General features: G+C 29.9%; 1 protein-coding gene across 1 annotated transcript; it reads left to right on the top strand.

The window, feature by feature from the left end:
• Positions 1-3,308: 3,308 nt before the first annotated feature.
• Positions 3,309-6,627, top strand: LOC148206534 (ABSCISIC ACID-INSENSITIVE 5-like protein 7). The gene is made up of 5 exons (XM_088104353.1): positions 3,309-3,467; positions 4,311-5,502; positions 5,929-6,000; positions 6,094-6,123; positions 6,300-6,627. The coding sequence occupies exons 2-5, from the start codon at positions 4,453-4,455 to the stop codon at positions 6,372-6,374; spliced, it is 1,227 nt and encodes a 408-aa protein (XP_087960479.1). The 5' UTR covers positions 3,309-3,467; positions 4,311-4,452; the 3' UTR covers positions 6,375-6,627.
• Positions 6,628-13,098: the final 6,471 nt, after the last annotated feature.

The raw sequence follows: 13,098 nt of genomic DNA, 5'->3' as shown, positions 1-13,098 counted from the left end.
AAGGATTAAGAGGTAATATATATTTAAGTTACTCTTAATATCAATTCCTAATAATATAGAACTACTAAATATTCCTTAAATAATATAGGCCTCTTAAATATATTAAAGTGCATATTAAATTATAATTAAAAAGTTATACCTTATTAAATACATTACATTTTTCTTAATAGAAATTATCCATAAAAGGAACTTTAGATATTTCACCACCTACTCTTGTTAAAAAGAAGTGTACAAAATTTATATACATCTCATTGTTTAACCTAGTACTTCTTTGCAAAAATTAAAACAACTCTGTAACTGACTCCATACTAAAACTTTTTTGATAAATATTTTTCATACAAATATATTTGAAGATAAACTCTTCATATACTTCAGAGAAAAACTACCTTACCAACATATTACACTATATTTAGCGTAATTTGTTACTTAAAGCTAATAAAAGAAACACTTTTTTTTATAATTTTTATAATAATAATAATAATAATAATAATAGACAAGTTTTACATATGAATTTACATGCAATAATTTGATAAATTAATAATAATAACATATTAAAAAGTACATTATAAAATATATTGTAATAACTTCTTTAATATACTCGCATTTTATTTTACTGAAAAAAAATTGAAAAAAAGAAAGAAACTCAGTCACCTATCAACTTTCATATTTATTATTTGTATGAAATCATAGTTGACAAAAAAATTATATATATCTGTTAACTATTTAAAATATCAAACTGTTTTAATAATATTAAAGTCACATCAAAGTTATGGAATTGTATAAGCATTAAATTACACATAAAGTAAGATGCAATATCATTTTGGTCTTGGTAGAATTAACTCCTAACAATTTTTTTATCAAAAATACAATAATTTAAATTGCTTAATCATTGATGATTTTACCTGCATTAAGTATATTTTGAACTTATAATTGAAAATACTCCTATGATACACAGGACATTTTTGTCTTTATCATGCAAATTATTTCACTTGTTAATATAGAGTTGTCAAAATCTTTACTATTCTTAATAGTAGTACATGTTGGTACACAACTATGCTAAGATAACAAATATTTAAGCTAAGGTCAAAATACTACACGCAAATAATATCTAATAGTTTTAGAATAAAGTGTTTTTGTTTTTTTACTGTGTTTTAGTTGGTGATATATAACACAACAAATTTCATACACAATTATAATAATTTCAGTAATACTTAATTTCTATTAGAGTTAGGAAGAATCTTAACCTCTTACAATTAGGGATATCAAAATGGGTAAGAATTTATGGATTGAATTTGAAAGAAATGAAATTTTTTATACGGATCAATTTTCAAGCCGACTTACATTGATTTCGACTCACTTGGAATTGAACTCGTGTTATTTATTCTTTTGTATTTCAATATTAATATATAGTTAAAATTTTATTTATTTATTATAAATGAAAATAAAGAAAAAGATGTTTTAAAGGAACAAAATATTATAAATTTATCCTTTGAAGATTCTAATCTTATAAATGAATTAGTGAATTAGTGACACAAAAATCCAATATTATAAACTTATTTATTCGCTCTTTAGGTTTGTTTTTAGAATACATCTGAGTTGCATGTTAATTTTTTTATTTTGAATTGTTTTTTAAATTTAACATTATTTCAGAATAAAATATTTAAATTTAAATTATCAAAAAATTGTAACTTTTTTAGTTTAAAAAAAACTTTAAGTGAACTAATAAATCAACTCATTTATTGAATTCAAATTTTTTGGATTAATCAATAAATGAATTGAGTTAAGTTGATTAAGTAATGTCTTATTCTTTTGAGTGAATTTGAGGGGATTAGAGAGGATTTGAAAATAAATTTTTTTGTCGTTTATTTGAGTGAATTTGGAAGTAAATGAAGGTGAATTTGAAAATAAATTTTTTTAATTTGTCACATATACTAATTCTCACAAATTTTATTTTTAAATTCACTCTCATTTACCTCCAAATTCACTCAAATAAACGATAAAAAAATTTATCTTTAAATCTTCTCAAATCCCCTCAAATCCACTCTCTCAAATTCACTCAAAAGAACAAGACCTAAATGACCAACTCATAATAAATCGAATCGAATTAGACCGATTGACTGATTTTGATTGCACTGTTTATAATAAAAACTTAAATTAGTGGAGTGAGAGTATATATTTGTTTAACCAGTCCTTAAAAGTTTAAATTTTAGATATTTAATGTCATTGATAAAAAATAATTTAAAATATATTTATTTATCCAAAACAAAAAGTGCATTTAAGGTGAGAATAAATATTTCTATAGGTTTAATCATTCACTAAGTCCCTATTTTCGCATGGAATCTCAATTTCGTCCCTTTCTTTCTGAAAATATCAATTGGGTCCCAATTTTATGAAAATTGCAACAAATCGATCCTTTCCGTTAAATTGGCTGGACGGCGTTAAAAAAATTGATGAGTGGATGCTGTGATGACGAACGAACGCTCGTCCACCAGCGAACGAACGCTCGTTCACCAGCGAACGAACGCTCGTCCACCAGCGAACGAACGCTCGTCCACCAGCGAACGAACGCTCGTGGACCTCTTACTGCTGGACGACCGTTCGTTCCACACTGGACGACCGTTCGTTCGGTGGTCGACGAGCGTTCGTTCGCTGGTGGACGAGCGTTCGTTCGCTGGTGAACGAGCATTCGTTCGCTGGTGGACGAGCGTTCGTTCGTCATCTCAGCATCCACTCATAAATTTTTTTAACGACGTTTGACACTATTTAACGGAAAGGATCGATTTGTTGCAATTTTCATAAAATTGGGACCCAATTGATATTTTCAGAAAGAAAGGGACGAAATTGAGATTACATGCAAAAATAGGGACTTAGTGAATGATTAAACCTATTTCTATATTAATACAGTGACTTGACTTATAACTAAATCAGGTGTGGGGAGTTATTTAAGAGGCTTATGTATAGACAAAACCAAGGGAATAGATTCAAATATCTATCTACCTTACCTTTCAGAACATACTATTTCTACAAACTCCTGCCACATCTGAAAAAGGAAAAGATAAGGCAAAGGTGAGAGAAGAAAATGAAAAAAAAAAAAAAAGGTGAGAAAAAATCCAAAGGCGTGATAATCACAAATGTAAAATGTTGTCGGAAAGCAGCATCATGTGCTGTGATCCTCACACATTTCGAACCATGATTGGCTGAAGGTCACGTCACTGATTCAACTGGAAATTATTGGGCCACGTTTTGATACCAGTGTGGTTCCAAATTATATTTTGTAAATATTATATAACTGAGAGAAAAAGTCCAATAATCTGCAGCAAGAGTGTTCTTAAATTGGGACTCGTGTCGAGGCGGCACTACACAAGACACTTGTCGACACCAACACACTCCCCATCCTCAAGATCGCTGACACTCCTTACTCCTAAGTCCAACGTTGATCAGTGAATGAACAAAAACACTCACCCGAGGTAATTCTAATTTTAATCCCCTTTCATTCTCACTACCATTGTTTTCCTCTTCATATCCATATCTGAGCCATTCCCACGCTCTTTTATTTTGTTTTCCATTTCCTTTTTTATATGGCTCTTTCCTCCCAACTAATTTTAGTTTATCGATACGGGGCCTTTTGGGTTTCTCCGTTCGCCGCGGGGCTCTGTGGCGTGGAGAATCAGCGGAATTGGATAACGCTAAGTTGTTGCGCTGGTTCTTTTTGGTTCGTGGTGTGTGGAGCAAGGAGTTTGGTATCCATGATTGGATGTGAAATTTGTATAATAGTGACAATTACTTTTTTAAGATAAAAGAAAATCGGGTAGGAGATGGTGACGCGTACGAGAGATTTTTGTGATTTCGCCCGAAAAAGGAAGTTGGGTTCTGTTAAACTCCTAAAAAGGGTGTTGGTATCTCCCAGAAATTACTTAACTTTTTAATTTGAAGCATTTGAAAAATTAAGTTCTATCTACATCATCAGATTTTGCGGTAGGTTAATTTAATCTAAGTTACAAAAACTACTAAGATATTTTCACCTGGTCAAAATACCTAAATAACAGACAGCACAACGTTTAGATCTGACTTCTCTCTACAATTCAATCATAGTAGGCTTCAGTGTTTCACCATGTGCACTGCTTTGGATTTTTGCGCTTTAAATGAAATTGTTTCCTAACTGTTTTTCTACTGATCCCTAAAAAGATGGAACAGCGTTCTGCCTGAATGTTTTGTTTTTAAGGATTGTGCGGTGGGATTAATAATGATCTCTTTTAGTAACTTTATCAGTGAATTGCTTTTATTGTCCCAATGTTTTATATTTTTTATAGTTGTTCTGAATCCAAGGAAACCATTCCAAATCGGTGTCTGAAAACACCCCACGATCTACTGAGGCATGATTGCTACCTAAGACAAAGCTTGCTTAAGTAAAGCTCTAACGTCTGCTTCAAGGTTTGGAAAGTGAAAGCAAAGATGAACTTCAGGAACTACGGTGATAATAACCCCACTTGGGATGCCATGCATGGGAAGACACCGGCGGCAAATGTTGGTTCTCTACTGAGACAGCCATCATCTGTATACTCCCTTACATTTGATGAGTTTCAGAGCACCATGGGTGGGGTTGGGAAGGAATTTGGGTCCATGAACATGGATGAACTCTTGAAGAACATTTGGACAGCTGAAGAGACTCAGGCCTTGACATTTTCAGCTGGTACAGGAGAAGGCCACAACCTTAACTCAATTAGTGGTGGTTTGCAAAGACAGGGTTCTTTGACATTGCCAAGGACTCTTAGTCAAAAAACAGTAGATGAGGTTTGGAAGGACTTGATCAAAGAAAGTAGTGGGGCCAATGATGGGAATGGCAATGGTGGTTCATCCATTCCTCAAAGGCAACCAACATTGGGAGAAATGACTTTAGAGGAGTTTTTGGTGAGAGCTGGGGTGGTGAGAGAAGATGTGCCTCAACAACAACAAATTGGAAAACCAAATAACAATGGATGGTTTGGTAACTTTCCTAGACCAAACAATAACAATGGCCTACTTCTTGGTTTCCATCAACCAAATAGAAGTAATGGGAATATGGGTGAGAGGGTGGTGGAGACCAACAATAACTTAGCTCCCAAACAACCTCCTCCTCTATCACTAAACTCAAACCACTCTCACCGACCAACACAACAGCCACCACTTTTTCCAAAGCCTGCAAATTTATCTTTTGCTGCTCCTATGCATTTGTTGAACAGTGCTGCACTTGCTAGCCCTGGCAGAAGAGGAGGGTTGATCGACCATTCATTGAATGTTGGACTGGTTGGTTTAGTCTCGGGTAATCCAGAGGCTTCTCCCTCAAGGAAAATATCATCAGATGTAATTACAAGAAGTAATGTAGACAACTCTCCACTGTCGCCAGTTCATTATTCAATCAACAGGGGAAGAAAATCTAGTGCTATAGAGAAAGTGGTTGAGAGAAGACAAAGGAGAATGATCAAAAATAGAGAATCAGCAGCCAGATCACGGGCTCGTAAGCAGGTTAGTACTCATCACTGCATTAGTTCTACTGTTCTTCTAACATATACTTAGAGAGAAGTAAGGGTAAAACATGTTTTTATTTTTTAAACTATCTCAGAATTATGTTTTAGCTCAAATAATATTAATAAATTTTAACTTTATACACAGACGAAATCATGTGATTTTAATTTCTTTTGAAAAATGAAGCCATTTCCTTTTGCACTGCAACTCCTAAAACTCACCTAATAATAAAAATTAAAAGATATATATAATTAATCTCTAACGTTCTTTTGTTATACCTTTTATTATTCTTTTGTTTCTCACTTTCTCAAAAAATTTAGTTTTATTCTAAAGATTTTTACAGAAAAAAAACTCTAGTAATTTACTGTGTGGGTGGATCTTCTATAAGGCACGTAACTATAATATTCTATCTCTTGTGAATGGCAGGCCTACACTTTCGAACTAGAAGCTGAAGTTGCAAAACTAAAGGAAATAAACAGAGAATTGCAAAGAAAACAGGTATGCTGTCATTCTGCGCCACATCCTTATCACTTATCAGTAAAATGTATACGAAGGTTTTGGCTTTCTCTGATTACAATTGGTTTGTTACAGGCAGAAATTAAGGAAATGCAGAAAAACAAGGTATAATCTGTTTTGCATATGAATCTCTGCCAATGTTCTCTTCATCAAATGGCTCTTTTCTCACTTTTTTCTACTGGTTGACACCAATAGAGAAATTTACCAACATAAATTATTTTTAAATTTATTTTCACAGTTTGAAAGCCAAATAAACATTATTTATTTGTTTATCTTAACAGGATTCGGACCCTGCAAGCCAGCCAAGGGTAAGTAAAATACAATGCTTGAGAAGGACACTTACAGGGCCATGGTAGTGGTAGACAATGTGAGTAGTTGTTTCTGAGTAACAGATATCCGAAGGAGAAAATCATTGTTGTGTCATAAGAACTGGGGTATGTTTGTGAACTTTGAGGTAATTGCAGTCCAACACTAGATAGGGTGGTAGCTAGCTATTATTAGTTTTATGTATAGGAACTAGGAGAGGTGAGTTGTACATTATTAAACATGTATCTTCAAATAATGAATTATTATATGTGCTTGAATGTTATTTTCTTTTCTATTGCAGGATGATAAGATAACTCAATGTTATTAAACTGTCTCTAACTTTTTCTTGTCCAATTTAAGTTTTAGACAAGCCATTTGTTTCTTGTATTTATGAATGGAGGGAGGTTCCTATTTATTTTCCACATGAAAAAGATAAGTATCAGAATTGCTTTATTTGGTTGACCCTTTTATCACAGCAATCAAGGGGACTGTAGAATCACTTTGAAGAAATTTATATGGAACTACCTCAGTTACAAACACCTAGGGAAAGCACTTTTCTTGTAGAATAAAAAAATTCCTTTGTGGCCTTAAACAAACTTCAAGACAGTAGTTTCATAACATTTTCCAAATTATCACTAAGTTTGGCTTCACTCAATCAATGTACCGTATATCAGTATGGACCGAGTTCAATTTAGTAATCTCATTGATTACATTGAAAACACTATCATTGGAAATTTGAATGCTTCCTTAGTAATCAAGACTAAGACCACCACAATGCTTCAAAGCAAGATTAAACTAAAAGCCACTAGTGATCTTTGTTGTTTTTTGGCCTAGAGATTACCAAATAGTCTAAAGATATTAATCTATGTGTTAATTCTTGCTCAACATCAAATTTGAAGTTGAATGAGTGTAATGGAGGACCTATTGCTAAAGTTTCCAAGTATAGAAGCTACATGATTGCTTATGTATACTTCTTAACCAACAATGACTGACAGGTATCATGAAACTTGGACATATCTGCAGTTAATGTCCTTGATTAAAAACAAAATATTCTTTTTGTAAACATTTATTTTGTAATTACTTATGCTTAGTGCAAATATTTTAAGTAAATTTTGTTTACTATATATACCTCTAAATTTTCAATTTGTATTTTATTAAATAGTTATTGATATCCACTGATATTTACAAAATTCAGCTATATCCACACGCGCGCGCGCGCACATATATATATATATATATATATATATATATATATATATATATATATATATATATATATATATATATATATATATATATAGATATTACTTACACCTGTCAAAAGTTGAAGCTGTTGCTTTTCCATTGACTTTAAACATGCAAATTTCCTTTACCTTACTTTCCAATTTGTTTCCATATGTATCCTATGTTGCTGTACCATTTTGTGGGTGTTTGTTTTTTTAAAGTATGTTATGCTATGATTGTATTATTTCGTGTCAATAAAAGGCCAAACAACACAATCGTGAAAGGAAAAATATCCTGTTCTTTTTTCTGGTGGATGAATTTTGAGATTGGTGTTCAGATGTTCAATTCTAGCCAAATTCTAATCTTATCCTATCTTAATATTAGTAAATGTAAAAGTAACTTACTCAGTGATGACTCTCAAATAACTTTTGCTGCCCAAAGTAAGAATCTTATTATCGTTCACTTGTAAATTACATAAAATTTACAATTTTTTAATGGTCATCTCAAAATATAGCTACTTCAATTTCAAGCAAGTTAACCATTTTCTTTTTTCTTTTTTTACCTTAGTATCATTAATCTCTATTTCTTATATATATTTATTATTTTAATTTTTCTTTTGTAAAGTAATTTAAGAGAAACAAATAAACATAATAATTTGAAAGAAAATTAGTTATTAATGTTAGTAACAATAAATGTATATTTCATTTTATAGGTGTACCGGTATAAAGAAAAAAAATAGGAAAATGGTGTAAAAATATAATGAAAATGTAAAAATGGAGAAATTAATTATTAAAAGTGACATAAATTTAAATATATTTTATACTGGAAACTATGAACTTATTAAAATATTTCAATATAAGCTATCTAACTAATGCGTTTATTGGAAATCAATTTTATTAAAAAAAATTACTTGTGTAGACCTTATTACACTACACTGCCAAAATAATGTCCTAAGAGAGAGGTGTTGAAAGTAAAAATATGACTTTTATTTTTTCTAAATAGTGAGCGTAGATTTATTTTTGTACCGAAATAACTTGATTTTTTATTATAAAAATAATAAATTCTTAATATAATGATGGCCATTAATAGCTCAATTGAATAATTTTCTTTCAAATATTGTAAACACGAATGAGTAATCAATTCCAAGGTGGCAATATATTTATTCATCCAGTCTTATCATTTAAACTTTTTTTCTAACATTTTTTTTTCTTAACCCTTTATACCTTTTTAATTTGTTTTTCTTGACTTTTTTAAGATTGGAACACTTGTTTGGACAACAACCTTGCTAAGCTTTGCCACTGTTCTAGAAATAATTAATTTTATAATGATAAAGGTAATGACTACTATTGTTTTAGATAAGTACATAAAGAAATATGTTTTTCTTTTAAGAGTAGAAAACAAATTTCATGATTTGACAAAAAAAAATTCTTGGATCCTAAATATTCTAAATCTTATAAAATACTTAATTATTATTTTAATTATTGTGAAAAGTTTACTATAAAAATTAATTCAGATTTTATTTTAGATGCAAAACTTTCAATGTTATAAAAATTAAAAAGAAATTGAAACAATAAAAAAATAGTCCATTTATAGTAGTTTTTTTTTTTCTTTCAGAGAGCATTGAGTGGTTTATTAAACTTTTATATTTGATGTATTTTCTTGAATATTATTTCCTAAGTTCATTTTTAAATGTCTTTTAAACAATAACAACTTTAATAAAACACTGTAAGCCAATAAATATAATAATTTTTCTATACTATATTAAATTATAAAAACTAAACTATTTTTACTGATAACTAAATTATACCATGGTTCAGTTTTAAAAAATTAACCTTTATAGTTAAAGTGTAGTTAATTGTATAAACTATCTCTTTTATGTTTATCTTTTTATGTTTATCTTTTTATATTTATCTTCCATAGTGTTTTGTGGTAAAGTCTTTTCTTATCACTTTTTTCTTTCAATCATCAATCCATCACAGTTAGAAAGATTTTTGGTCGATGGTCCTGTTCATGTTCTATTCTTGTAATTTTAGATTTAATTTTCTATATTAAACTTATAAGTTTTTATTTCTAATTTAATTTTAGCATCTTACCTTAATTGGGGGATTTTTTATTTTGTTAATTTTTGTATTAATTAGCTGTTCTTAAGTTTAGACAATCCAAAACATAATTAAATTGTGTCTCATTCTTATTCAATTCTTCATGAGGCAACATAAACCGGCAATAGTTCAGTTTATATAGTGTTTAAAATATTTAGCTATGACCATACTGTGACAAATTATCTATTCACAAACAAATTATTTGGCTTATGATAAATGATTTTTGTTAAATATAAAATTATTTTAATCAATTACATGTAAAAATTATATTCTGCACATAACATATGATAGAAATAATATTATATAGTCTAAAAATATATAATTTATCTTAAAGACAAAAATATATAACAAAATTTAAAACTCAAAATAAAATAAAAAAATTGCCGTAAAAATTGTGTAACAGAAAAGCTAAGAGTCTGGTAAAACTGACTTATACTTATAATCTGGAAATAGTTTAATTCATAGTTTACTTATTAGTTAATTGGTGTAAGTTGAGTTTTTGAAAATTGAACTCTTAGATAGTACAGTTTATATATAATATTAGTAATTCAATTTTTATAGTTTATTAAAAATATAATTAAGTGTAGTTTAGTATAGTTTAGTTATTTATGTCCGGCCTACCTCGATATAATGTTTGGAGTTTTATATAACATGAAGGATCTTTAAGAAATATTTTGATAGAATTAAACATTTGTTTGAAGTGTACAAAATGTTAAATATATAAAATATATTAAAATTAAAAGTATTTTTATTTATATAGTAAAAAGAAATCGAAGGGTTTAATTAAGCTCTGTCACCACTATAAGACTCAAGTATTTTTAGAAATATATTTTAACAGATAAAAAATAAAAAAGTCTATAAACATTTATAATTTTATCTTTTTAAAACTCTAAATTTTACTAACTTTTTAAGTTTGGAGAATAATTAAGACATTGTTGTGTTGTGAAAGTAAATATATGGGAGAATAGAAAGATGATGATTACGTCTAGCCTATTAAATTCAAGTAGTTCATTCTCTACTAAAGGGTTTTAGTTACTTTCTCCTCCTCTTTTGGAAGTTTGTAAAAAGAAAGATGTTGTTGGTTTAGAGCATGATATATATTTGGAGACTTATCAGAAGCACAAAAGAATTTTTCGAAGACTAGAGAAAAGATTTTGCTAAGAGGCACACTATCTCTAAGTAAGCAGGGTTAGCGATTGTATCTATATCAATTTAACATAGATTTAGATATGTGAAAACAAGTTTAGTGGGGATGTAGTTATATGTTCAAATATGATTCTATATATTAGATTGTGTAGATGCTTGGGTATGTTAAACAAGGATAAATTTGGTATTTTGGGATCGATTACCATAGTATACATGTTATTGTATGTTGAAGTAGTATTTTGGTGTCTATTACATAGAGTAAGTTTTAGAAAGAAAATTTGAAGGTTTACTTTTATGAAAATATGTTTTTCGCTTACATGATAAGCTTCTCCTCAAGTTAGGTTGGGCCAAAGCATGAAGATGAAATTATAAGGTGAGGTTGGCATGAAAGTTGCACGTAGATGGAGAGGATGGTTAAGATTTATGAGTGTTTATGGTGGGATAGAGGTTTTATATGGTTCTCTAGAGACGTTTGGTCAACTTTAGAGAAGGGTGGCTAAAAGAGACCATATGGAATGTTCTAGCTTTGACTTGAGAGAATATATGATTGCACAAATATTTTTGGCAACATAACATTATAATTCTCAAAGTAGGTTTATAAAGAGAAGACATCTCTATCTTTAAATGAACGTGTCTCCAAAATAGACCAAAACCATAAAATATTATTTTGCACCAAACTCTAAAAATCCTATCTTGGTGAAGGAGAGCTTAACATGTGACACTCTAACTTTTAGAAAACATCTTCACTCCTAGAGTGTCATGTGAAAAACCACTTTAGCAAAAATTCTTCACTAGGAAAGTGACACATGACCACTACCTTTGTAAGAAATTTTTTCACTAAGAGTTTGTCATGTAGTCACGATGTCTCATGTGGAACACCCTCCACCAAACTAGGGCTACAAAACTAATCACCCAAAATTAGCTTAAGTTAGGCACAAATGCCACCCTACAACTTAAGCAAGAGCCCTACAACTTAAGAAAGATTGTTCAAAAGTCCTACACTATTTTGCCCTTAATATAAGACTTAACAAGAAAACTTAGTAAAAGCTTTTAAAGGAGAAGAATAATAGCACAATTTTTATACTAGTTCACTCTTCCTAAACTATGTTCAGTTTTCCCTTAAGAACTCTTAAAAGATTCCACTAATTTTAATAAAGATTACATTGAGTTTAACCCACTCTTGATTATAAGTATTGTTAGGTCTCATAATCAATCCTTACTAGTTTGAGTATTATAAACCACTCCCGGTTCACCTAGTCAATTATGACTAGTCTGAGTATTATAAATCACTCCTAGTTCACCTAGTCAATCATGACTAGTTCGAGTATTGTAAACAACTTCTAGTTCACTTAATCAATCTTAATTAGTCTGAGAATTATTACACTACTCTTGGTTTACAAGTGTTTGTTTACAAGAAGAATAACTCTCTTCCTCGATGTCGTGTACATTAGCTTCCTAGACTCAAAATTCCAAAAATACAATAAAAAATTACTTATATTGATATATTGAATCTCAAACCTGTGTATTATATAATTCAAAAATATAATTTGGATTGTATAATTCCTAACCATATAATGAATGACGTAATTTTAAACATATTTTAAATTTCATAATTAAGAAATATTTCGTATTTCACCATTCGTAATTGTTCTATGTAAAACGTGGATTTGTAATCATTACTAACAAGTTTAATTGTAGTAAAAAGTGCTTACAAAATCTCATACTGCAATTTCCTGAGGCGTGTAAATCACTGTCCTTAAGGACTTATCCGCATTGTGTCGCGCAAGTCCCCAGGATACAACAGGAACTTCTCGAAAGTATTCGAGGATCACAGAACTAGCAAGAAACTCTACTTTAATAGAGTTTATACCCAAGATAATTTGTAGAAGAGAAATAAAAATGAAGCTAGGAAGAGAAGAGAATGAGAAAGAATCAGGTCATTTGGAATGGGAAAGTACTCTCTATTTATAGAGCTAGGAAAGAATAAAATAAATTAAAACAGATAAGTTGACTGTTTCAACCCATAAAATTTGACCGTTTCATGCACTTAAAGATTTGACTGTTGTTAATAAAATATTAACGTTGCATAACTTTCAATTGCAATAAAATAATAATATTTTACAACAATCCCCCACTTATTGCAAGAGAAAGTTGAAAGAAAAGAAAAGAAACTTTTTATCCTGGGTCTCATAGAATGTAATGCATCAGAGCTGGTATAGCAAGCTATATGAACCAGTCTTAGATCAAGAAACTTAACACATAGTATGTTTGGTGTAGCAAGCTATATGAACCAAAGACACTTGAC

Source organism: Vigna umbellata, chromosome 1 (assembly GCF_029865625.1).
Source record: "Vigna umbellata cultivar VRB3 chromosome 1, Vumbellata_1.0, whole genome shotgun sequence".
In the NCBI taxonomy this organism is placed as follows: Eukaryota; Viridiplantae; Streptophyta; class Magnoliopsida; order Fabales; family Fabaceae; genus Vigna; species Vigna umbellata.
This window is presented reverse-complemented; position numbering and strand designations above follow the sequence as displayed.

What these genes read in the sequence shown, in the direction of transcription:
- LOC148206534 (XM_088104353.1), top strand. Translation starts at nt 4,453, where the DNA reads ATGAACTTCAGGAACTACGGTGATAATAACCCCACTTGGGATGCCATG. An exon ending in GAGAATTGCAAAGAAAACAG is followed by an intron (nt 6,001 to 6,093) that starts GTATGCTGTCAT and finishes GGTTTGTTACAG; the next exon opens with GCAGAAATTAAGGAAATGCA. An exon ending in AGGAAATGCAGAAAAACAAG is followed by an intron (nt 6,124 to 6,299) that starts GTATAATCTGTT and finishes TTATCTTAACAG; the next exon opens with GATTCGGACCCTGCAAGCCA.